Source organism: Marmota marmota, unplaced genomic scaffold (assembly GCF_001458135.2).
Source record: "Marmota marmota marmota unplaced genomic scaffold, marMar, whole genome shotgun sequence".
Taxonomy (NCBI): Eukaryota; Metazoa; Chordata; class Mammalia; order Rodentia; family Sciuridae; genus Marmota; species Marmota marmota.
The window spans coordinates 60,698,890-60,722,050 of record NW_025999900.1 but is presented as its reverse complement, the minus strand read 5'-3'; the positions used below and the strand labels follow the sequence as shown (position 1 = coordinate 60,722,050).

At 34.9% G+C, this 23,161-nt stretch overlaps 1 protein-coding gene across 7 annotated transcripts in view; it reads right to left on the bottom strand.

Moving 5' to 3' along the window:
* Window positions 1-5,200: 5,200 nt before the first annotated feature.
* Papola (poly(A) polymerase alpha) overlaps window positions 5,201-23,161 on the bottom strand; it is a 61,827-nt gene continuing 43,866 nt past the window's right edge. For 4 of the 7 annotated variants that reach the window (XM_048799296.1, XM_048799302.1, XM_048799303.1 and 1 more), the window contains 6 exons: window positions 18,491-18,633; window positions 15,996-16,096; window positions 15,540-15,760; window positions 11,271-11,333; window positions 9,510-9,584; window positions 5,201-7,392 (listed from right to left, as the gene is read on the bottom strand). In XM_048799296.1, coding sequence (XP_048655253.1) covers window positions 7,297-7,392; window positions 9,510-9,584; window positions 11,271-11,333; window positions 15,540-15,760; window positions 15,996-16,096; window positions 18,491-18,633 — 699 coding nt within the window. In that variant the 3' untranslated portion in view covers window positions 5,201-7,296. The remainder of the gene's footprint in view (window positions 7,393-9,509; window positions 9,585-11,270; window positions 11,334-15,539; window positions 15,761-15,995; window positions 16,097-18,490; window positions 18,634-23,161) is intronic. The other 3 variants (XM_048799297.1, XM_048799298.1, XM_048799299.1) reach the window with 3 other exon arrangements.

The following is a 23,161-nucleotide window of genomic DNA, read 5'->3' as shown; positions in this document are numbered from 1 at the left end:
CCCCACGCCATGTCTGGCATGCCTCATATACCAAGGCCAGACTGCTCCTGCCATCTTGTGAATTAAAGAATTTTGCTAAATTGTATGGTTCAACCACTGTAGCACACACCTGTGATCCCAGTGACTCAGGAGGCTGAGGCAGGAGGATTGCAAGCCTGGGCAACTTAGCTGACACCTTCTCTACCAAAAAAAAGGAGCTGAAGATGTAGCTCAGTAGTATAGCGCCCCTGGGCTACACTCCCAGTACACAAAGGAGGAGGGGAATAACAACCAAAAAGAATTAACTTTCATTGTAATCTAACTTCCCCCAGAAGTGTCTAGGCAGACAGAACCTGAAAACATCTGATGAATAAACATGTTCCTTTCTCTAAGATTTTGGCCTCAACTTACCACCCCTCCATTTCAGCTGCATTACCCTTCTAAAAACTTCTATATCGGTAGTTCAAAATTTTAAGCCATTTAAAATCCTTGTGAGATGAAATAAGATTTTTACACTTTCGTGTTTCTAACCTTTTGAGGTATCATCAGCCAAGTCCAAAGTGCTTCACAAAAATACAAAGTCAAAATGGAGCTTTAAAAACAGGGGCATCCTTGCCAACTCACCTTCCTTCCACCTGTCCCAAATGGGTAGATATTATGGTTTGTAGTCTGTGGTGAGAACATCCCATTTCGAAAGCCAATTCTGGAAAAGCGTGGCTGAGGAAATGCTCCTGTGCCAAGGACACCTTCCTCTGGAGAGCTTGGAGGACCAGTGCCAGGCCTCAGAGTGCACACCCTCCCTGCAGCAGTCAATCCCGAGTGCCCCAGCGTATTGCACGGTCCACAGCCAGGGCTTGCTGTAGCCAACACCTACTCTCGAGCCTGGCAGATTTGACTCCTTAAGATTTTAAGGCAGCTACTGTCTAAAATAAATGTTGGCTCTCTACAAAAACTGTAGTCATATTTTCAAAACAAAACTTTTAACTTTACTAAGCCAAATTAGGACGAATTATGAGTGCTTATAAGAATTTGCAAAAGTAATTATTTTACAGTTGGGAAGCGTGTGTCATATTTGCAAATATATTTGTTCTGAGCATCTCGTGAACTTAGGATAAAAATGAGAATTTGAAGCGAGCTCAAATTAAAGGGAGATGTAGTCATCTAATAGTGCAGTGAAGCTTCTAATAGTCTTGGCACAGTGTCCCGGCACGGCCGGTTCTCGGCTGGGGGCGGCTTTCTTGGCTGTGAAGGCAGATCATGCCCTCTGTCACTCACGGGGAGCAGTTCTGCCCAACTGTCTCTTCTCGACAACTTTATCATCAATCTCTTTATTAACAGCTCCACTGCAGTCACAAAACGCAAACAAGGACCAATTCTCATGCCAGATTTCTGGAAATCACACAGCACCAGGCACTACACAGTGTGAAAGTTTGTGAGGAGGGTGTTGTGCCAAGAGACAGACAGCATCCACACGGAGTAAGCACACAGTTGGGACATTTTACATTATTATGTTAAAATACATATACCTACTTCCTTATGCCTAAAATCGGAGAACCCAAATGCCCACCCCTTTGAATATGGAGATGTCAGAGGGGCACAGCAGTGGCAGAGATCACTTTACTCTCTGGAAATAACTTTTGTAATTCTGAACTTACAATTTTACAAAAATTGTATTAGACTCCTTCCAAAAATTTCAAGCTTTAACTATTTTAGGACTACATGACATTATTAGAAAACACACAAGACTGAGATAAATGTCTGTAATGAGTGTTAAGAAACCCCAAAAATTGAAATGTTTGAATTATTCAAGATACATATTTTCAGCAAGAAATCTGTTGGATCAAAAATAACGTCTTATAAATTAATTAAAGGAAATGTTTCTAAAGGCTTGTGAAATATTTTTAAGAGACTGATTTATATAAAATCAGGTCATAATCACACAATATGAACCAAAACCCATCCATGCTAAATTAAAACCAGGCTTATTATGGAGAGTTCAAAGTATTGGGAGGAATGGTACTTGGCCTAGGTTAGACTTCATCACTTTTACTGTTGGCTACATAAAGTCAGGATTTGTCCATAATACTTTCCCTGTAATTGCTTTTGTATTTCAACCTATTATCTAAAAAGAGACATGTATCAAGGGTACAATATTAAGCAGGGTGTGGGTGGTACATGTCTGTAATCCCAGCAACTTGGGGGTCTGAGGCAGGAGGATTGCCAAGTTCAAAGTCAGCTTCAGCAATTTAGGGGGCCCCTGTCTCAATAAAAAGGGGGAGCTGGGGTTATGGCTCAATGGTAGAATGCGCTTACCTGGCACATGTGAGGCCCTGGGTTTGACCCTCAGCATCACATAAATATTGGGTTCATCTACAACTAAATAAATAAAAGGGCTGGGATATAGCTCATTGAACCTGGGAGAACCGGATTCAATTCCTGATACTTACAAAAAGTATTGCTCCATGACTATAAATAAAACATGTGCTGAGGCCTCTTGATTTGCTGAATGTACACTGTTCCAGAACTGCAATTTGCTGTGGCTGTGTGGACTGGGATACCCGTGTTCAGGAGGAAAGGCCCATTGCTAGGACCATTGTTGTGGTAGTGGCAAGCTCTGGCTGCTAGACACACTGTCCATTCCATGACGACAAATGAAACAAGCACAACCTTGGGCTTTCCCTAGCCAACTTTGGGACCAGTGAAGTGTGTGCAGGGTTTAGCATAATCCATTCTCACCACTAAAAAAGAAAACACACAAGACATTAGGCTAGGTTGCACAGAGCATTGTTCAGTATATACAATGTTTTGGGGGCTGGGATTGTGTCTCAGTAGTAGAGCGCTTGCTTAGCACTGGTGAGGTCCTGGGTTCAATCCTCAGAATCACATTAAATAAATAAATAAATAAATAAAAGGTTAAATTCTTAAAAAACAAAAAAACCAAAAAAACCCGGGCTGGGGATGTGGCTCAAGCGGTAGCGCGCTCGCCTGGCATGTGTGCGGCCCAGGTTCGATCCTTAGCACCACATACAAACAAAGATGTGTGTCCGCGGAAAACTAAAAAATAAATATAAACAAATAAATCGTAAAAAAAAAAAAACAAAACCACAAAACAAAGACAAAAACAACAACCCCTCCCGTGTTTTGATTAAAGCACACACACACACACACACACACACACTGTACTTGTCTTTATTTGAATACATTTCTCATCCTACTGGTGAGATGGGATTCAAAGACACTCAAATCAGAGGAAAAGTGATAAATACAGCCGTATTTACATTAAAAATGAGTATTTTGAAAGTTAATGTTTTAAATGGTAGATGGTTAAACTCCATAAATACTGTATCCTTTGTACAAATGATTTTTAGCTACATAAAAATATGAAGTGTAAGGAAGGATAATAGAGAAAAAAAGAGTAATAATTATACTGATGACCTTCCACCCATCTGTGAATTTCTAAACTTGAGAGTGGCCTTAATTCTAACCTTTTCAACAAAGGCGTGTGAATTGGGAGGGGATGAGTAAAGAAAAAATGAACTTTAAAATTCCATGCCTTTCAACAAAATACTTTTGTGGTTTCATCAGCTGCTAGGACGTTCCCAGAATACGGAGACAAAAGCATGTCTCTGAGGAAGAAAAGCAGAGGCAGAAATGATTTCCCAAGTAAGTGAAATCACTTCTAGAATGAAGTACAGTCATTTCTGAAACACATGGGTCAGAAATATTTATGCCATCTTCCTTACCTGGTGCCAATAAAGCTATATGGAATGTAACCAAAATTTTTAAATGGGTAAAAATAGAGAAAGGATGAATTGATCTTATAAACATTAGAAACACAGAATTAAACAGTCCACTTCTCTCCAGTAACAGAAGGTCATGTTTATTACAGAACGTACGTAATACTTCATTTACCAAGTTCAGCATCCATTTGTGATTTTTGGCTTGAAGAAAAGCTAACAGAAGAGGAATAATGTGGAGAACTAAAAAACAAAACAAAACATACAATTCAGGCTAAAAGTTAACTAATTTTCCTTAAACTAATTTTCCTTATTCTTCATTTTTTATTAGACTTAAAATGGGCAAAAGATCCAAAGGATTATTCAACGCCTTTCTAGAAAACAGTTTATCTTCCTACTTAAATGCTTCAAAGTGCACTAATGCTATTTCCAAGGCTCGGTCTACAAATTTGCGTATATTAATTCATATATCAAATACTACATGGAACTGCTGATCATTTATTGCTGTCTTGAATGCTGCTGGAATTAATATTACACTGAGCTTTAAAACATTTTTTTTATGTACAGAAAAAAAAAGAAGCGTTAATTAGAAAAATAAAAACTATTCCAGAGTTTTACCCAGAGTCACAAAACACACAACTTTCAATAGTCATTTTACTAATTCAACAAGATGCATGAAATACAAAAAGGCAGTAAAGCTGACAAAATTCGGAAAGAATAACATTCAGTCCCATGGTTAGTTCTATCAAGGCAAAAGAAGTATAGCAAGCTTAGTTCTAGAAGTGTCAAAATGGAGGCAAAGATAATTTTTACAATGTTTTCCCTCTTGCTGAATAAGCCCAAAAGTTGAATTTTACTTTAATAAAAAATAATCCCACACTGCAGTCATACATATATTGAAAGCATTAGAAATCTGAATCTTAAGAATGCAATGTACACAGCAGTGTGTCCCTTAGAATAATGGATTTTACATTAAGAGATCCATCTCTTCAATCAAAACACTGAAGACAACCATACCCAAGAGCTGACCATCACAAACACAGAGCAGCTCCCTCCTGATGCATCAGTTACGTCTGCAATATCAAGCAATTGGGGGTTTGAGAAAAGCAGTATCTGATTTGGATTTAGTAAAATAAGAAACACATCCTGGCTGGCTGTAGTCTATAATTCTAAATTTACTGAAAAAAAACAACAGTGCCACCTTCTGATGTCAGAGATGAAGTGCTCTGAAGAGGCAGCACAGAGGACACTGTCCACCTGCACAGAATAAACACACAGATGACATATGGTGTCTACAGAGTGACTATTTTAGGACAGGACAGCCGAAAGGGAATTATCAGTAACTACATTCATGCTTTTCCCTCTAAAGATCAATTATATGGAAAAAGAAAAAAAAAAACAAAACACCAAATAGCTGATTATGACATAAAAAAAACAAAGAGTCAAAAGAAATCAGCCAACTTTGGGATTGTGCTGTTTTTTTAAATTTTATTGTGTTTTCAATGGAGAAATACATCATCTGTTTACAAAATAGCTCTTGAAAAATACAAGGAGTACAGATACTATAAAACAAAGCAAACTCCAGTCATGAGACACTACATATATCATGCGAAAGCAACAGTCTGATCTCCAGGTTATGAAAACTAGAATTAAAAAGTCACTACACAGAAAAGGTCCAAGTTTCCAGCCTGGCAAAACTTGGATGCAGTTACATGAAACATTTAATAAACTGAATTTTTTCCCCCAATGTGTAAACAAAATGACAAGACTAAATCTGTGCCTGGCAATATCAATCTAACTCTGAAGCTACAAAACACAGACACCTTGTACACTTCACCTGTTAGTTGACCATCTTTTTTCCTTAGGTGGTGGAAGGGCCAGGTGACTGTGCAGAGCAGAGACGTGGGAAGTGGAAATGTTGTCTACTAGACATTATAAAGTCATGGTGAAAGGAAAGCATCAATTAATGCATAGCCTAAGGGCAAAGACTACACTCCAACTTTGGAAAATTAATTTAGAAGGACAAGGGAAGAGTTTAAGTAATTGCGATTTAACATGAAAAATGCACATGTGATAAGATGGAGCACGACGGAGGATTCATGAAACATGCTCATCAGAAACATCTGTTAGACTGCTCTGTCCAGATAAGAAATCGTAAGCTTATCAACATCCGGCATCCCTCATTCTTCATAAAGATGGATGTTCTGCTGCTCAATTAGGAGAAACTATTCTTTAAAGGAAATTTCTAATCTTTTGATAGAATAAATAAAAATAAAAAAGGAGTACAGGGCTGACTGACTAGATGTCAAGTGCTTGCTAGAAATGATTTTCAAAATGTTTCTGTATGTAAAATTTACTGACAAATTTTGATAAACCAGTTAAAAATAAAAATCAGTTAAAAATCTTGAAGAAAATGCCTTTTTGCCCACATGTTTAAAATTGAAAATCAATTTACTATAGACAGGAACAGGAGAGTTCTGTGGAGCGTACAAAATTCCTCTTATTTAGAGATCGAACAGCCATCCAAGATAGATATGATGTTTCACAGGCGTTACTTTTAGTCAACCTAAAGTTTTAGCCATGGGACCAAAATTTAGTGTTCTGTGCCATGTAGCCACAGGGTCACTGGTTTCATGTCATGGCTTAAGAAAATACTGGCATTTTGGTTTTTGTGAATTAAGCCCTACTTTGTGCATACAAGCAAAAGGAAAAATAGAAAAGAGGGAAGGCTTGAAAAGCTTTTTAAATTTGTTTTGAAGACAACAGATTGAAGGCAAAAGAATACAGAGCTTCAGAGTAAGCTCAAAGAAATGTATTTATTGGCTGATCGCTGATTTGTATGCACTATAAAACAATTCTATAAATAAAACCAATATATCATTTCTTAATCATAACCCCATCAAAACCAAGTATTTCCTCATTATTCTTTCAATGTCAAATGTATGCCCTAGAGTTGACATTTCATTGTTAGGGTCACAGCTACCTCACAGGGACTGAACTGGATGTCCTCCTGCTCTTTCTCTGAAGTATGATGATACACCACTGCACAATGGTATCCAATGTGAAGATTAATGTTAAAGGAAATTCTTCAGGAAAAAACGAAAATCCATCAAGCTGAAAAATCTAAAATTAGTTCTACTTTCTAATAAAAAATACATAAAAGTGCATCATCAGAATAAGGAATTATGCCAGTTTGTATTGCAAATTTTCCAAACAATGCATCAAACATAAACCCAATCCAGATGTCAATTATGAATACAAATATAGCTTGAGGTTTTTTTTTTTTTGTTTGTTTTTTGTTTTCTTCTTTTTTTTTTTTCTTTTCTTATTTAAAGGCAGTAATTTTTTTTGGAAATAGTTAATGCAACTGTTGCTAACACAATAATAATAGTACTCCTGGCTTCACATACTAACCTGGACTTCGGATCAAGTGCTGATTAGCCCAGTAAGGGAGGTCACCAAAAAAACCTAAATCCATTTTCAGTCATGTCTAGTCTTGTACCCTCCATTCTCCTTTTTTAGCATTTGAAGACAACAGGTTGAGTTGGCAGATATTGTTTATGGACCCCTGAGGTTGTTTTTACCGATTCAATCTCAGTTTTATTGAATTCTTGATAACAGGAATAGGATTTGCAGGGAGAGCAGGGATATCAGAAAGGTCTGTACTTGATGTTTTCTGAGAATGAAAGCAAAGAACACATCATCGTTCAATGTACTACAATTTAGCAATGAGATGTACTTTCCACTGCTTTACTTCCTATGTAATGATGGAACCTTATCATAAGAAAGTATTTAAAATGTAATGCTCAGAAATGCTGTCAAAATGCAATACAAATAAACACAACTATTATTATCACATTATTCTATACTCATAGGAATTTTCAAATAAGAATATATTTTTTAAAAAATTTATCAATACATAGGAAACTCAAGTAAATTTCAAATGAAACTCTTAAAAGCATATTCCTCTAAAAATCACCTACTATATAATTATAAGGTAACGTTAGACTGCATTTACTTGTAACACCCACAGCAGTAATATTAACTGGTGCTGGAGCACCCCCATGTGGGAGAATACTTAAAGTTCACCTTACACACAGAAGCCAGCATTCGTCCATAAACTTACTATTTTCTGACACTGTACATTAAAAAATGAAATGCATACTAATGAGCAAAACTTTATCTAAAATTTTAGAAGTCTTTTCTTATTACTTTAAACAGATTAAATCATAAGCCTTTAACATTTGAGAATAGACCAATTATTAAATGTTTTATTCTGAAAAATTCTAAAACATACACAAAAGTAGAGAGCACTACATAATGAACCCTGATGTATTCATTATCCAGCTTATCCAGTGTCAAAGAAAGCCAATCTACCATCCTCCCACTGTTAGTCCCTAGATTATTCTGAAGCAAATCTTAGAAATCCTATCATTTATCTGTAAATATTTCAAGATTTACCTCAAAAGAATAAAAAGACTCATTGGTTAGATATCACCACCTCCCCAGAAATAAGTATATCCCTAATATCAAAAAATAGAAGAATGTGTTTCTTTTTTAAAGTCAACATCATTCGTTTTCTAAGTGCTTTTTCTTTTATTGGTTTTATAAATTTTCGCTAGAAAAAAAATTCTACTCAGAATAATACTTTAAAATGGCTCCTAATTCTATAGAAATGAACTCAATAAGACAAACTATGAAAATATTTCCAGAGAAAGTATCACAGCAAACCAAAAGGCATGTAATCACAATCAATGTATAGTTTAAGCTTGATAAACAAGTCTATGTATCAATATTAAGTATACCTTCTCAGGTTGTTTTTATTTACCTCTCCCAAAAGTTTTTAGATAACAATAAAATTTCAAAACTAAACATAATATGTAGTATATGTGTCTTTAAAGACTCTGGAAATTAACATCCTATAAAAGTACATTTTTAAATGATCACATTAAAACAACTGAACCACAGAGCAAAGCATCATCATGTATCAGTACAGCAACATCCCTTGGCAGCAGCTGTCCTGTTACCTTGTAGAAGTTATTCAGTTTAGTATCTACTTAAAGAAATATTAACTTTGCGTCAGAGTTTGACCTATCTGGGATTGATTCAATTTCAAGGAATTCAAGAGAATAGTTATTTCCCAAGCAAAACGAAGGTTTGCAAATCAATGAAAAAAGACCCCAGATGCCTACGTACGTAAGGAACTGTCACAAGGAAAATTAATAGTACAATTGAAAAAACAATTCTAAAGAAATACAGATTAAATATCAAGTAATTGAAAATCAGTACTGAACACAGAAACACGTTTTAAAATTATTAGTCTTACAAAAAAAAATCTGTTTTTTAGTTCTTTTCTGGTTTAAATTTCACTCTTTGACCTTTACACAAACCTATGAATATGACCAGTGAGGATTTAAGTGATTTATAAGAGACAGAGCTATAGTATCTCCCCCCTACCCCCACCCAAATGAGATGGGATCTACTTCTTGCTCTGTTGCCCAGGCTGGTCTCAACCTGAGGGCTCAAGCCATTCTCCCACCTCAGCCTCCTGAGAAGCTAGGACTACAGGTGCATGCCACTGTGCCCAGCTAGTTATTCTGGCAGCACAAAAGCTCTGTTCCATCACATCCAGTGCCCTGTCTTTAAACTACAATAAACACACCCACAGGCTTACAAGTAATTATTTTCACAAAGATAATTTTAATAGTCTAATATGAATGCCCACTTTAATTCAATATACCAACTAATCTTAAGAACATGAACAAAATTCTCCTTGCTTGTTGCACTTAGTACCTGAGAGGCCAACAGAGAAGCCGCTGTCTGAATAGTTTCTGATTGAGTTGTACTTGTCTCTGTATCAAGTTGTTCCTGTGAGACAAAGAGGATGGGGAGGGGGGAAAAGAGACTTAACAAAGAATAAAAGAACATAACTGGGTTTGGTAGCTAATAAAGAAGACAAACTGGAAAACAGGAGGGATCAAGAGAGAGATGTGACTATATTATAAAATCATTTATTAAGCCTTGTTATAGGTTATTTCATCATTTCAAATGTTCATAAATTTCTATTTGCCTACTTCAATCTTCTGAGGCATGGTTAAAGTATCTCCTGACTTCAAATAGCTCCAACCTGGACAATTTTAAGCAAGCAATTATTGAAGACAGTGGCCTATTAAGAAATGTTGCCCAGGCAATAATTAACACAATATAAACCCAAAGAAAGCTCTTAGCTATGTGCAAAAAAAAAAAAAAAATTCATTATTATTAAATTGTTCTACATCTTTAATTATAAGTAGAAAATATGTCTCTGAATGAGAACTGATTCTACTGTTAGGCAAGGCAAACCATTTGATACTTTTTCAAAGCAGTGCACAAAAGAAAATAATACATGTGTGCATATATAAATGAAAATAAACTTAAATTTTTAAAAAACATGCATGCAAATATAAAACCATGAAATATCAGTTTTCTCCCAAGAATCTGAGAAAGGCAAATAGGATGTAAGAGTAACAATGGAGAACACGCAGCCTTTCTGGGCACAACTTGGCAATGTGTATTCAGAGTTAAAAATCAAAACATACTATTTGCCATAAAAATAAATCTTACACAAGTTTATCCTAAATAAATGGGAATGGGTGGCAGGTATTTATTTAATTTTAGTCAATGCTACAGCAAGAAAGTTCAACTTTTTTTTAATGGAAACAAGTGCTAATGACAGGAAACTAGTTGAATAAAATAAGGCAATAAATAGCCTTCCATGCAGTCATAATGATAATTTTGTAGCTTTTTAGTAACAATGACATGAATATGTTTTCTTGATTTACAAAATGAATTAAAATTAGAAAGCAAAAGGCATTGGTTGGTATATGCTTACATGAGGGCACATGCAAAATCTAGAAAGATGCCAAAAGAACACTTGTTAAATATTGATCATGGGAAACTGAATGGGAATTTGGGGAAAGGAGGAAACTTTCTAATTTTTCTGTAACAAATGGGAATAACATTAATAGCCTTCAGAATTTTTCAACTTCTGAAGAAATAACATTCCAAGTTTTTAATGTTTGGAAAAAAACAAACTCTCCACCCTACCTACTTCATCAAAGTCTCATGTACCCCAGGTTCTAGCCAAAATCTTCTGTCAAAAACAAGTCCTCTGTACTACACTCTTAAACCAATAGTGAGATGGCTTTCTAATGGAAGACAGCCCCAAATCCTATACATCACCCAAGGACCATTTCAAATTCTTCCATGAAGCCTTTTACTATCTCTGGGGTCCAAAATCAGTACCTTACTCCTCTTGACCCTTCGCCCCCAGCCCTCAATTACTCTAATTTTCTTTAATAATATAATTACTTACATCTACCTGCATGTCTCACTCACCATTATATTCCCTTTAGCTTTAGGCATTAATTAACATTAAAAAGAACAAATACTCCACTAAAAACAATACTGGAAAAAAAAACTAGCACAAAATATAATACATTATTCTACAGACATTTCTATCACATCTTCTGTACTCTTAATTGTGTATGTATTCTAAAGGCTAAATTAATATACCTTTGTTTCTGTTTTATCATGTCCACTCAAAGCAAGACAGTTAGCATCTTCGCTTGTTTCATCCTGTTTTTAAAAAAAAAAGCTTTATTCTCTAAAATGAAAAAAATTTAGATTATTTGCCAATCAATGCTTCAATTTGTTATTTTTCCAAAACTATAAAATAATCAACCTATAGCCTTAAAATAGATCGAGGACTCTCTATGAAAAGGATTCTTTGAGATTAATTAATTTAATGTGGCTTCAGTAGTAAACACTAAAATTTTTTAAAAGCATGAGGAAAACTGTTTTTGCAGATAATCACCATCTAAAGTACATTCCCCAAACCACTAAATTTCTAAAATATTTTTTGTAAGGAAAGAAAAAGCTAGTTAATCAAACAAGTTTAAGAAGGTGGAGTACTGTCCTTCCAGCTGGAGGAAACTCACACATGTGTGATCACGTAAAATGTTTATGAAATCCTGAAGAAAACCACATCAACTTTCCTCTTCCCGCTTTCCTTGAAAGGACGATTAACATCACAAAGAATGCAAAGTTTAAAATCAACATGCCCTCCTTGAGTCTTAAAAACTGTATTGAGACTATTTTATCAGTTGTGTTTACTGAACAGAAAATTTTATTTTTTAAAATATTTTTTAGTTGTAGATGGACACAATATCTTTGTATTTATTTTCATGTGGTGATGAGGATCAAACCTAGTGTCTCATGCATGCTAGGCAAGCGCTCTACCACTGAGCCACAACCACAGCCCCTAATTTTACATCACAGCTTTTAAAAAAAGACATAGAAACCATAGGCTAAATTATAGATTAAAAGAGATTTAATACAAAAAAAAAAAAAACCCACTAATTTTAATAAAAACATCAGTTGCGTTCTGCAAATAATTTTGAAAATACAGATTTATGTCACAAATTCTGCAAACATGAACACTGAATATGTGACACTATAAAATTACATTAGTGATAAATGTACTGTAGTATGTTTTTTGAAGTATTTAATTTTTAGATACACACCGAAATATTTCAGGCTGAAACAATATGCCTAGAGTTTTCTTCAAAACAATGGAGAAGGGAGTGAGATAGTACCCACATACCAAAAAGGCTGGCTGGGAGTTGAATGCTGAAGATAGGTGATGCAAATAGCAAAGCTCATTATACTTTTGTACGTGTTTGAAATGTCCCCTCACAAAAGAAGTTTTTATAATATAGACAGCCTAATTTACCCATACAATCCAGACGAAAGAGCAAACTTTTCTTCTAATTTTACTTTACATTATCATTTCTATGTACTGAAAAAACTTCAGGATATGATACTTCTTCAACTGCAGCACCATGAGATTTTGGGCTCAATTCTAATCCTGCCTCTGACTAAAATTAGCTTTATATCTGGAAAAGCCAATGAGCCTCAAGTTCCTCTGCTAGGAAATGCAGTAAGCTTATGAAATAAACTAAGATCATTTCTTTACCTTAAAATTCTATATTTGTTAATCAACTCCATGGAGATACTATAAGCAAAATCCTAAGAAAATTATGTAACAAAAATATTACATGGGGGAAAAGAAAGGGAGAATCTGTATTTTAAAGGCTAACTTAAGGGGCTGGTATTGTAGCTCAGTTGTAGAGTACTTGCCTAGCATGTAAGAGGCACTGGGTTCGATCCTCAGCCCCACAATAAAGATATTGTGTCCACCTACAACTAAAACAGCTATTTTAAAAAAATTTTAAGAAATAAAGAATAACTTAAAAAACATCAAATAATTTTAACACAGGAATCTTATTTAGTTCCATATTTAACAGAGACTATTAAAAAAATCAAGATGATCAAAGACATTGAACAGTCACCAGATAGATATCTGATGATATTAATGAACTATTAGTTTTGGAAGAGTGACTCATTTTGTTTATGCATTCTTTTATAAATGCATGACATAAAAAATTCTATTGAATGATACCTGTCAGACTTTTGATTCTAAATAATTCAAGGACATAGGGGGAAATGCAAATGTCTAACAGAAATGAGGGTACAGAGATTGGCTAAGCATTCATTATAACTGTAACTATGTAATAGGTATATTAAGTGAGCGTTACTTTCATATATATTTTAAATTTTCCATACTAAATTTAAAATTTTTATATTCCTACGGCTTCTCTACACTTTACAAGAAACATGATCATTATTCTACCAATAGAAGTCCTAACAAAATTACAAACATTGTGCCGGTATACATTTATTTACTAACAGCTCCTTGGGTGCCACTTATAACATTAAGGAAACCAAATGTTTAGTCTAGAGTTACACTTATCCTTTACTAGGGTATAAAGAAACTTGCATTCTGAAATGCTCTGACAACTCCAAACAGCATGAATAGGCAGAATGTGTAATTTACACCAAACTAGTACATGAAATCCTGAAGAACACAACATCAACTTTCCTCTTAGGTTGCTTCACAACACAATCATGTGGTAGAGAGGCTTCTAATAAGATTCCTAGGCCTGATTCCTTCAATGGTTCTCATTCAAAGTTATCTGGAAGAGGCCTTAAAATCTCTACTTAAGGGGCTGGGGCTGTAGCTCAATGGCAGAGTGCTTGCCTATCATGTGTGAGGCACTGGGTTTCATCCTCAGTACCACATTTAAAAAAAAAAGAAAAACCCCGAAAAAGTAATTTAACAATGAAAATCATTGTCTTACTAGTGACAAAATGCACAATATTCATTTTTAGTTGATCACTTGTCTTGAAATGTCTATTTCAAGACAAGGGTCAATTAGAAACAATTAAATTTTCACTATTACCAATCAAAACACAAAACACATGAGAAACCCAGATTCTTTTTTTCCAAAGAAATCCTTTCAATTAAAAAAACATGTGACACACACACACACATACACACACACATGTGCAGATAGATAAATATATCACAGTGAAATTGATAATTTTATCCTATCATCTCCAGGGCAATGGTGAATGCCTCACTAATATGAAAAGATGAGAGTAGCTCAAGAGAGATGAAATTGTTTAACAAGACAACTTCTATTGTCTTGTTACAATAGAAGGGGTTAAGGGTGGAGCTCAGTGGTAAAGGGCTTGCTTAGCATAACTAATGCCCTGGGTGTAGTCCCCACCAATGCAAAAATAAAAATAAAAAATGGAAATAAAAGACTGTTGGGGCAGGCCACAAAATGGCTGTAGTTAGGCTCCCAGGCAGACACTTTCAAAAGGCTTTGTTAATGTTTTAGTGTGTAGTCAGGGCTGGGAACTAGCTATGTTATGGTTAGTCAAGGCCAGAAACACTGTGATTTCACGGATAGACATTAACTTCTGAACATGTACCTCCCTACCCACGTGTAAGCTGTTGGTAGTGTACCTGCTGTATCTTACATATAAAAAAAAGCCTATGGAAATGGGCTAAAAAGGGCCTAAAATGGAACTGGCTGAGAACTGGAGACGAAGCTGGGAGCCAGCTAATGGCTGTGCCACCACTGAATAAAACATGTCTACTGTCTTAACTGTCTTCTTTCACCTGTTGAACCCTGAATCTGTTTCTTGAGTCAGAGCCCCTGCAGAACAAAGACTCACCAAATCAATATGCACATTTGAGAATGCAATAAAGTAAGCCAACTATAGTTGTTATTTTTAAAATAGAAAAAATAATTAATGTTAAAAAGCTTCCTGAAGGTTGTAGGAAGTAATCATTCAAGGCTGCAAAACTAATCTGACTTTGCAACTTTGCTCTATTATTAAATAAGAAGCACCTGAGGACTGGTGGTGTAGCCTAAAGCATGCACAAGGTTCAAGCTCCATACAACTGCCCCAAGAGGCCATGAAGAAATGAGTACAAATAAGAGAGAATAATAAATGAAGATAACATGTAATTCTGTGTTACAAACTACATACATGCTTAAAAAGTTTCATGGACTGGGGATTATAGCTCAGTGGTAGAGGGCTTGCCTGTCATTTGTGAAGAGAGGCCCTGAATGCAATTCACAACACAGGGCTCTCCTTACCCCGACCCCTGCCCCAAAGTCCAGGCTTATACAGAAGAGATAGTTACTAATGAGAAGGAAATGGTGAAGAGAAATTGTAGCACTAAACCACTACAGACACACCAAACGTTTTTTCAAAACTTCAGAACTCATTTTTGGCTAACAAATGATTTTCTTCCACTGCATTTAAGAACAGGCAACCTTGTGTTGCCACAGCTAACTAACATGTACATGTCTGCATGTGTGTGGATTTAGGGGTGTATGTGTGTGTGAGAACAGATAGATATACCTCTTCTGTTTTGGTTTTCTTGGGACTCTCTTCTTTATGAGGTGACGATGTCCTCTTGACTCCTACTATAGGATTAGGTATTTTTGTTGTTGCATTTCCTGAAGGTCTAGGTGGTGGGTTTACCAGACGTGTTGAGGAAACAACTCTGGAGACCGTAGGCTTTGGTGGTGGAGAAATGGCTGGTTGTGTGGCAGTTTGAGGAATGCTTTCACTTGATGTACCTAAACAGTAAATACATGAATACATAGAAATTAAAATAATAACATGAACATAAAGTTCAGGGAAAGCTTTTATTTCTCAGAATTTGATTTCATAAATAACTTTACCTACAAGTAATAAAATAACATTTAAAACCTGAATTCAAACGATTTAATCAACAAACTCATTTTTCTAAAATGAAGACTAAAACTAATTATAATGTTAAAATTCTCAAACTTGTCAAATCAATCTCCTTACCCCCTGAGCTTTCACTGGAATTTACTTGTGGCGTAGAAACTTCAGTAGCCTGTATGTTGGTCACAGATGCTGCTGTCACAGCTGGAGCAGGACTGTTTCTGCTAAACAAACAAACAAAAAATTGAATATTAAATATTCTATAAAGCAATACTGACCAACAGACTTTTGTGGAACAACAGAAATGTTCTTTTATTTATGCTATTTAACACTGTTGCCACTACAAACATGTGGCCATTCTACCCTTCAAATATAGTTAGTGAAAACTGAATACTTAATGTTATTTCTCTAATATTAAATATTAGTTAAATTTAACACCACATAAAGATAGTAACTACCACAGTGGATGAAATAGTTAAAAGATCTGTTCTTAAGTGATGTGGATGCATCAGGTGCTATTAAAAATAGAACAGGAAAATGGTCTGAGAAACAGAAATAAATTTCTGCACATAAAATCTAAGGGTACACATAACCCTAAAAGCCCATCCAGTGGCCAAGTTAGCAACAAAGACTCTCAAGTAACAAGAGGCTATTTTAATATTTTACTTTAGAAATAAGTGATTTTAAACCCTCCTTGTGCCTCCTCAAAATTCTCTCTGGTGTTTCCTCTGTTTTCACAGGCCAGTCTTGGCAAATGACCTATTTCTGAACTCACAACCAAAGCCATCAACAATAAGGAATTAACCAAAATTTCAAGTACAAATATGAGACATACCTGCTTCTATCATAACCCCTCTTCTTTCCTATTCAATGAGATTATATTCATTGTCTCATAATTTATCAAAGCCCAATCCATTCTTCTACATTCTGGACCCCAGTAACTCTTAGAAGTAAAGGAAACTCACCACTTCTTTATTCTCCTATATCCACTTTTCTGTCTCTAGTAATTATCATAAGGACATTTAAATAAGCTAAAGTTTTTACTCTCTCCTGAAAGAAAAATAAAAGCAAAAAATGCTCTGGTTACCTACTCTCCCTCGGCCATAGCTCACATCCTGAAGCTGAGGAATTATGGAGCCATGAGGACAAGGTGGGCAACACTTGGAGCACTTTTTGGGGGAGGGGTTTCTGGTATTTACATGGAACCATAGAGCAGTCGACTTTTTTAAGCTATGGAGCTTACAGTGGCGTGTGACGGCACACACCTATAATCCCACAGCTACTCTGGAGGCTGAGGCAGGAGAATCCCAAGCTCAGGACAGGCTAGGCAATTTAGCAAGACCCTGTCTCAAAATAAAACTTTAAGAAAGGGCTGGGGGATGTAGTTCAGCAGTAGAACACTTGCCTAGCATTCCCAAGGCCTTGGGTTTGATTCTCAGCACTGAAGAAACAAAAAAATTTTGGTGTTTATGAGGATATGTAAGTAAATGGAATTAACAGAAAAGGTAAAACCACTTCCAGAGAGATAAAGGACTGAAAATAGAGCCCTGAAGGGGATATTAAATGACTAAAAATTTTATTTTCAGACCTGGGGAGTGTTACCTAGGATGTTCAAAAGTCCTGAAGTTCAATCCCCAGTATTACCTACCAAAAATAAATTTTTACTTTCAGAAGGAATTTAATATTACTTTAAGAAACTAAACTGCAAGACCGAATTTGTGAATTCATATACTTGCACTAAACTCAAATTATACAAGATTCTTATTTTAAATATTTGCTTCTTCACCCCTCACCAAAAAAAAAAAACTTAAAATAATGTAAGTATGAAAGTTAATGCTCTAACAAAATGAAATTTGTTTTATAACTCCAAAATTTGTAAGACATGTTCAGGGTTGAAGTCTTCAGATTATATGAGATTAGCTTAAGCTTTTAAAAACATGCTACCAAGTCAAAATGAAAAAAACACCATGAACTCATCTGTGCATAGGCATTTTCTATTTTACATTTTTTCAGAAATCTTCCCCAAACTGCACCTCTGCCATTGACTGCATATTAACTGACCCTCCAACTTTTAAGGTTTCAAGTTTGTCAACTTATTAAACATAAATATGGCTTTACTGTGTTCTAATTTTCACTACCACAGATATGTTCTTCTTTCAAAATATTTTAACCGTTTTAGAAGAAGTAGCTCTTCTTAAAAAGGTTTTTCTATCTGAAACCACTCTATGCTGGACCTTTACCCTCTTCAGAAGTTCACAAACGGATTCACAGAAAAGCTCTCCTGTTCCAAATAAGCAGCTCTAGGATAGACCTTTTGTCTATTCTCCTTAGCATACCATATAGCATCCTCTATCAGTAGCTATCTAAATATATAAATCTAGAAGGATGAAGGTGCTAATATTCATTCATAAATCAAAGACATACCAGCTCCAAAAATGAAATACAAATATACGCTAGGTCAAAACTAAAAACTGTCTCAGAACTAGGGAGTTAAACTGCTATTTTTTAAAAATTAAGGAGTAAACATTAACAGATTACTATAATGCCACAAGAGAATATATTTTAATGTGTTCAGCAAACAGCTAATCTTTCCACTTCTACTTCCCTTGTTTCCTTACCCCTGAGAGCTGCCAGAACTGTTCAATGGACTGGTCTTCATAGCACTAGTAGGTGAAGGCACAGACATGCTGTTATCACTGTCCATAGACAAGTCAAGGCTGCTGTCATTCAGAGCTGATAATTTGACACCTTCTGTTGAATGCTGCAATCAACAAAATATTTAATTAAATACATCTTTATTTCACCCAGATCTTTGAAACATGAAAACTCTTAACTGAAATACTTTCTACTAAAAAGCATAAAGCAGCTAAGTCTGTAGAACTCTTAAGTGTCGTGCCGAATATAAAAGGCAAAGATATGGAACTTATATATGTCTTGATTGAACTATAGTTCCATGTGAAAAAAGAGGGGAAAGGAATGCTACATTAAGCATGTATACTAAGACCTAATGCAACTTAAACCACTATAATATGAAAATACATCAATTTTGAATCAGGGGACTATAAATATGAGGAAACACACAATGGGGGAAAATGTCTTAATAAATATGATATTAGCAACGACTATCTGGCTAGTGGATTTAAAGTGATTTTTCTTTTCTTTTTTTTTTTTTTGTTTTGCAGTACTGGAGATTTAATTGAGGACAAGCAAGGGCGCTACCCCTAGCCCTTCTATTTTATTTTGATACAGGATCTCACTAAGGTGCCCAGGTTGGCCTTTAACTATTCGATCATACTGCCTCAACCTCCAGGATAGCCAAAGTTACAGGCAAATGCCAGGCTGGCTAAAGAGGTTGGGTTAAAATAATTAATTTTAAAAAAGTGTGTGTATATATATGTGTTTATATGTATATAAAATAAAATACCTATAGGTATATATAGATATAAAATATTTTTAGTTTTAGATGGACACAATACCTTCATTTCTTTTTTTCTGTTTTGTTTTTTGTTTTTTTGTGGTGCTAGGGATTGAACCCAAGGCCTTGTGCATGCTAGGCAAGCATTCTACCAACTGACCAATATACCCAGCCTGTTATTATTTAGTGTTTAATAAGTATCTTTATTTTTATGTGGTGCTGAGGATCAAACCCAGTGCCTCTCGCATGTGAGGCAAGCGTAGTTCCTCTGAGCCACAATCCCAGCCACTATTATATAGTTTTTTTATGTGGTATTGGAGAATGAACCCAGTGTCTCACCTGTGGGGGCAAGTACTCTACCACTAAGCTACAAGCCCAGTCCTGGTTTTTTGTTTCTTAAGATAGGGTTTCACTATGTTGCTCAGGTTGGCCTTGAAATCCTGGACTCAACAGAGCCTCCTGCTTCAGCCTCTCAGTAGTTGGGACTATTGGCATATATACAACCTCACATGATACAATTTATTGATTTCTAATTATTCCATAATGAACATAAAAAGTACACAATTCAAACAAAAAAAATCCAGTATAATTTACTGTCATTCACTATTTATTAAAAAAAAAAGAACCTTCTAAAAACAAAAGAGTTCAGCTGCTGTAATTGTAATTTAGATTTTGATATGGTATATTTACTTTTGTATGTAAACTGTCCTGAGAAAAATAAAAGCAAAATTAATTTTCTGAAAACTAAACCCAGTAACCACATATAGAACCCCAATGTTGGTTCTGCTTCTTAAAAAAAAAAAAAAATCAAATCAAACAAAATCCCTCTAAAATAGATAATGTGGGAAAAAAGCAAAACTAAAAACAATTTTATGGGATTAAAGTTGATTTCCTAAGTGGCAAAGTTTTAAGTATTGCTAACAAAGCTTATTCATTAGGCTAGTTCACTCAGCTTCATTTAACCTCAGTGTTCACTTATCTACAGGATTTTTTTTTTTTTTAATACAGTGCTGGGATCAAACTCAAGGCTTCATGCACACCAGGCAAGTCTCACCAGTAAGCTATACACTCTGCCCCCAAAGAAACATTCTAATGAAAATAACTTACACTGTTGACAAAAACCAAAACCAAATATATGTATGTGGGTATGTATGCATGCTCTGCTCCTCAGTTCCCCAAATGACAAGACATTCTAATCTTTGATTTATTACTAAGAAAACGACTTACATAAATAAGTAAAAATGGGTCAAATGGGGAAATCAAGATCTTATGAGAGTAATGCCTTTTGCTTATAAAACCAATTGTAAAACAAAAATATCCATTATTCTAAATGAGTATATTTCCATTCAAAGATACTCCCAACCTTACTCTACCAGACAAGAGAAAGATTTGTTCAGTAAATAAATTATATTCAATTCCATATAGTTACCTGCCTGACTAGGTGACCACACACATGGTAAACCACCACAGGATAATTTGTGAAAGTGAATATTTTAAGTGGCTGGTCTGACAAAAAACAGTATTAAGTTACTTTTCATTGCGTCTGTGTTTACATCAAGTGTGGTGGCAAAACACCTCAAAATCAAATAATCATAAATATTCCATCAAAATTTTCTAATAAAAGATAAATAAGACAAGAGGATACTACAGAATGAATACATGTATACATGTCAGTCAGATCTAGATTTAATTCACATTTTATACAACATGAAAAGTTATGTTGCATAAAGAGACAAGTTTCTTAACCACTCCATTTCTTCTATAAGAGACAATACCTAGGAGTTGCTGGAACAGTAAATACAGAAAAAGACTGGTATAGTGCTTTGTAAACAGAGATTAATAAAAAGAAGCTATTAGAGTCCAATGTAACCATTAAAGAATTCAATACTCCCAGATACTTATAAAAACAAGAAAGTGCTACTTTAATAAAGGAAATTAGTAAAAATCTAAATGAATTTATAAACAGGATGGGTTTAATCAAACTATAGTCATACAAAGAAATGTTAAGGAGCCACTAAAAAATAATTTGGGTGGATGGTCACAATATACTAAGCTCAAAACAAGGCAGATCATAAAACGGTAAGTTTCATCAAAAAAACTGAAAAATATACATTACATAGGATAACATGTATAATGAATAATATCTGTAGAAATAAACTGTTAAGAGCAGTTATTGCAAGGTAAATTGTAAACACTTAACTTCATTTGTAAACAAATAAGTTAGTGATCATAATTCTTTGTTAAATAGTTCTAGAGAAATACTATATAAAAACATAATAAAAATAAAACATCCAAAAATTCTCGTAACTATATACTAGTTGTTCCAAATATACTGTTATCATTTAACAGTAAGTTTAAAAACTAGTATGAATCTAGGATACCAGACAATCTAATTAACCCTTATTATAAATATTTTAATAAAAGGAATAGTAGGCTATTTATATTCATTTCAGAAAACAAAATATACATATTCAAACATAATAAATTTACATTCAAGTACAATTTAATTCATTAATTATATAATATCAGGGCTGGGTAGAGCACCTGCTATATGCATGAGGCCCCCGAGTTTGATCCCCAGCACTATAAAAGAAAAAAATAATAATACAATCTCAAAGAACAATTAGAAGACAAATGTTCTTCCTGACAATATAAAACTAAAATTGCTTAGCAATACATGCATATTTTTGTCACTTTCTAGATTAGGTAATTCATGGTACAAATAGATTAAGAGAATGTTTGCAGTGCTGGGGAGAGACAAGCAGTTTATAAAAGTAACATCAAAGGCTGGGAGTACAGTTCAGTCACAGTGTACATGCGCAGTAAGCATGGGACCCTGGGTTGATGCCCAGCACTGAGAAGAATATAAAGAAAAAGTAACATAATATTTTAATTCCAGAATTTAATTTTAGATTTCTTCCTCCCTGTCAAAATTTATATACCTATCCCTACATTATAAATGATGATGGTGATGATAATAACAAGTCAATATGAGCATTTACTGTGTGGCTGGCACTAGTCTAAGCCACTTTTTACACCAATTGATTTAATTCTCATGAAATACCAAATGAGACAGGTAAAAGTATTAACCTGATTTTAGTAATGAGAAAAATCAAGAACAGGTGCTTGTCATATAACATGCCAAAGTGTCACAGATGGGAAGCAATACAGCCTGAATTTGAACCAAGGAGTCTGTTACACATTTCTTAGGCTTAAATTCAATGAATGCCTTTTACCTTAACATGCTCTAGGTTTTTTTTATTTTCTATTTCTCTTCCCTACAAGGGATTGAAACCAAGGGTGATTAATCATGGGGCCAAGTCCCCAGCCTTTTAATTTTGAGATACAGCCTTGAACGTCAATCCTCCTGTCTCTGCCTCCCAAACTGCCGGGATCATAAGCATAACCCACTATGTCCCAGCTTAGTCTGTTTTAAGAAACAAAATATTTTAAAGTTCAAGTCTTTTGTATATTAACTATACTGTTCTCCTCCCAACCCCAGATGCAGATAAACAACTATTACCATGAATACGAAGATGGTCATCATTCTCTAACATACACTTTTGTTTTGTATTCATCTCCTAAATGTTGCTTTACAAATTCTTAAACTTGTAAACATTACATCACAGTAGCATGCTGTACAGATTCATCTGCATCCTTTTTATTAACATGTGATTCTCCATATCATTTATTTTCACTGCAGTGAAACTATAAGTGATTCCACTGTAGAAATGAGCCATCTTTTTTTTCCCTTTGGCACCCAGGATCGAACCCAAGAGCACTTAACCAGTAAGGACATTCCAACCTTTTTTTATATTTTTATGTAAAGACAGAGTCTCGATAAGTTGTTTAGAGCGTCACAAAGTTGCTGAGG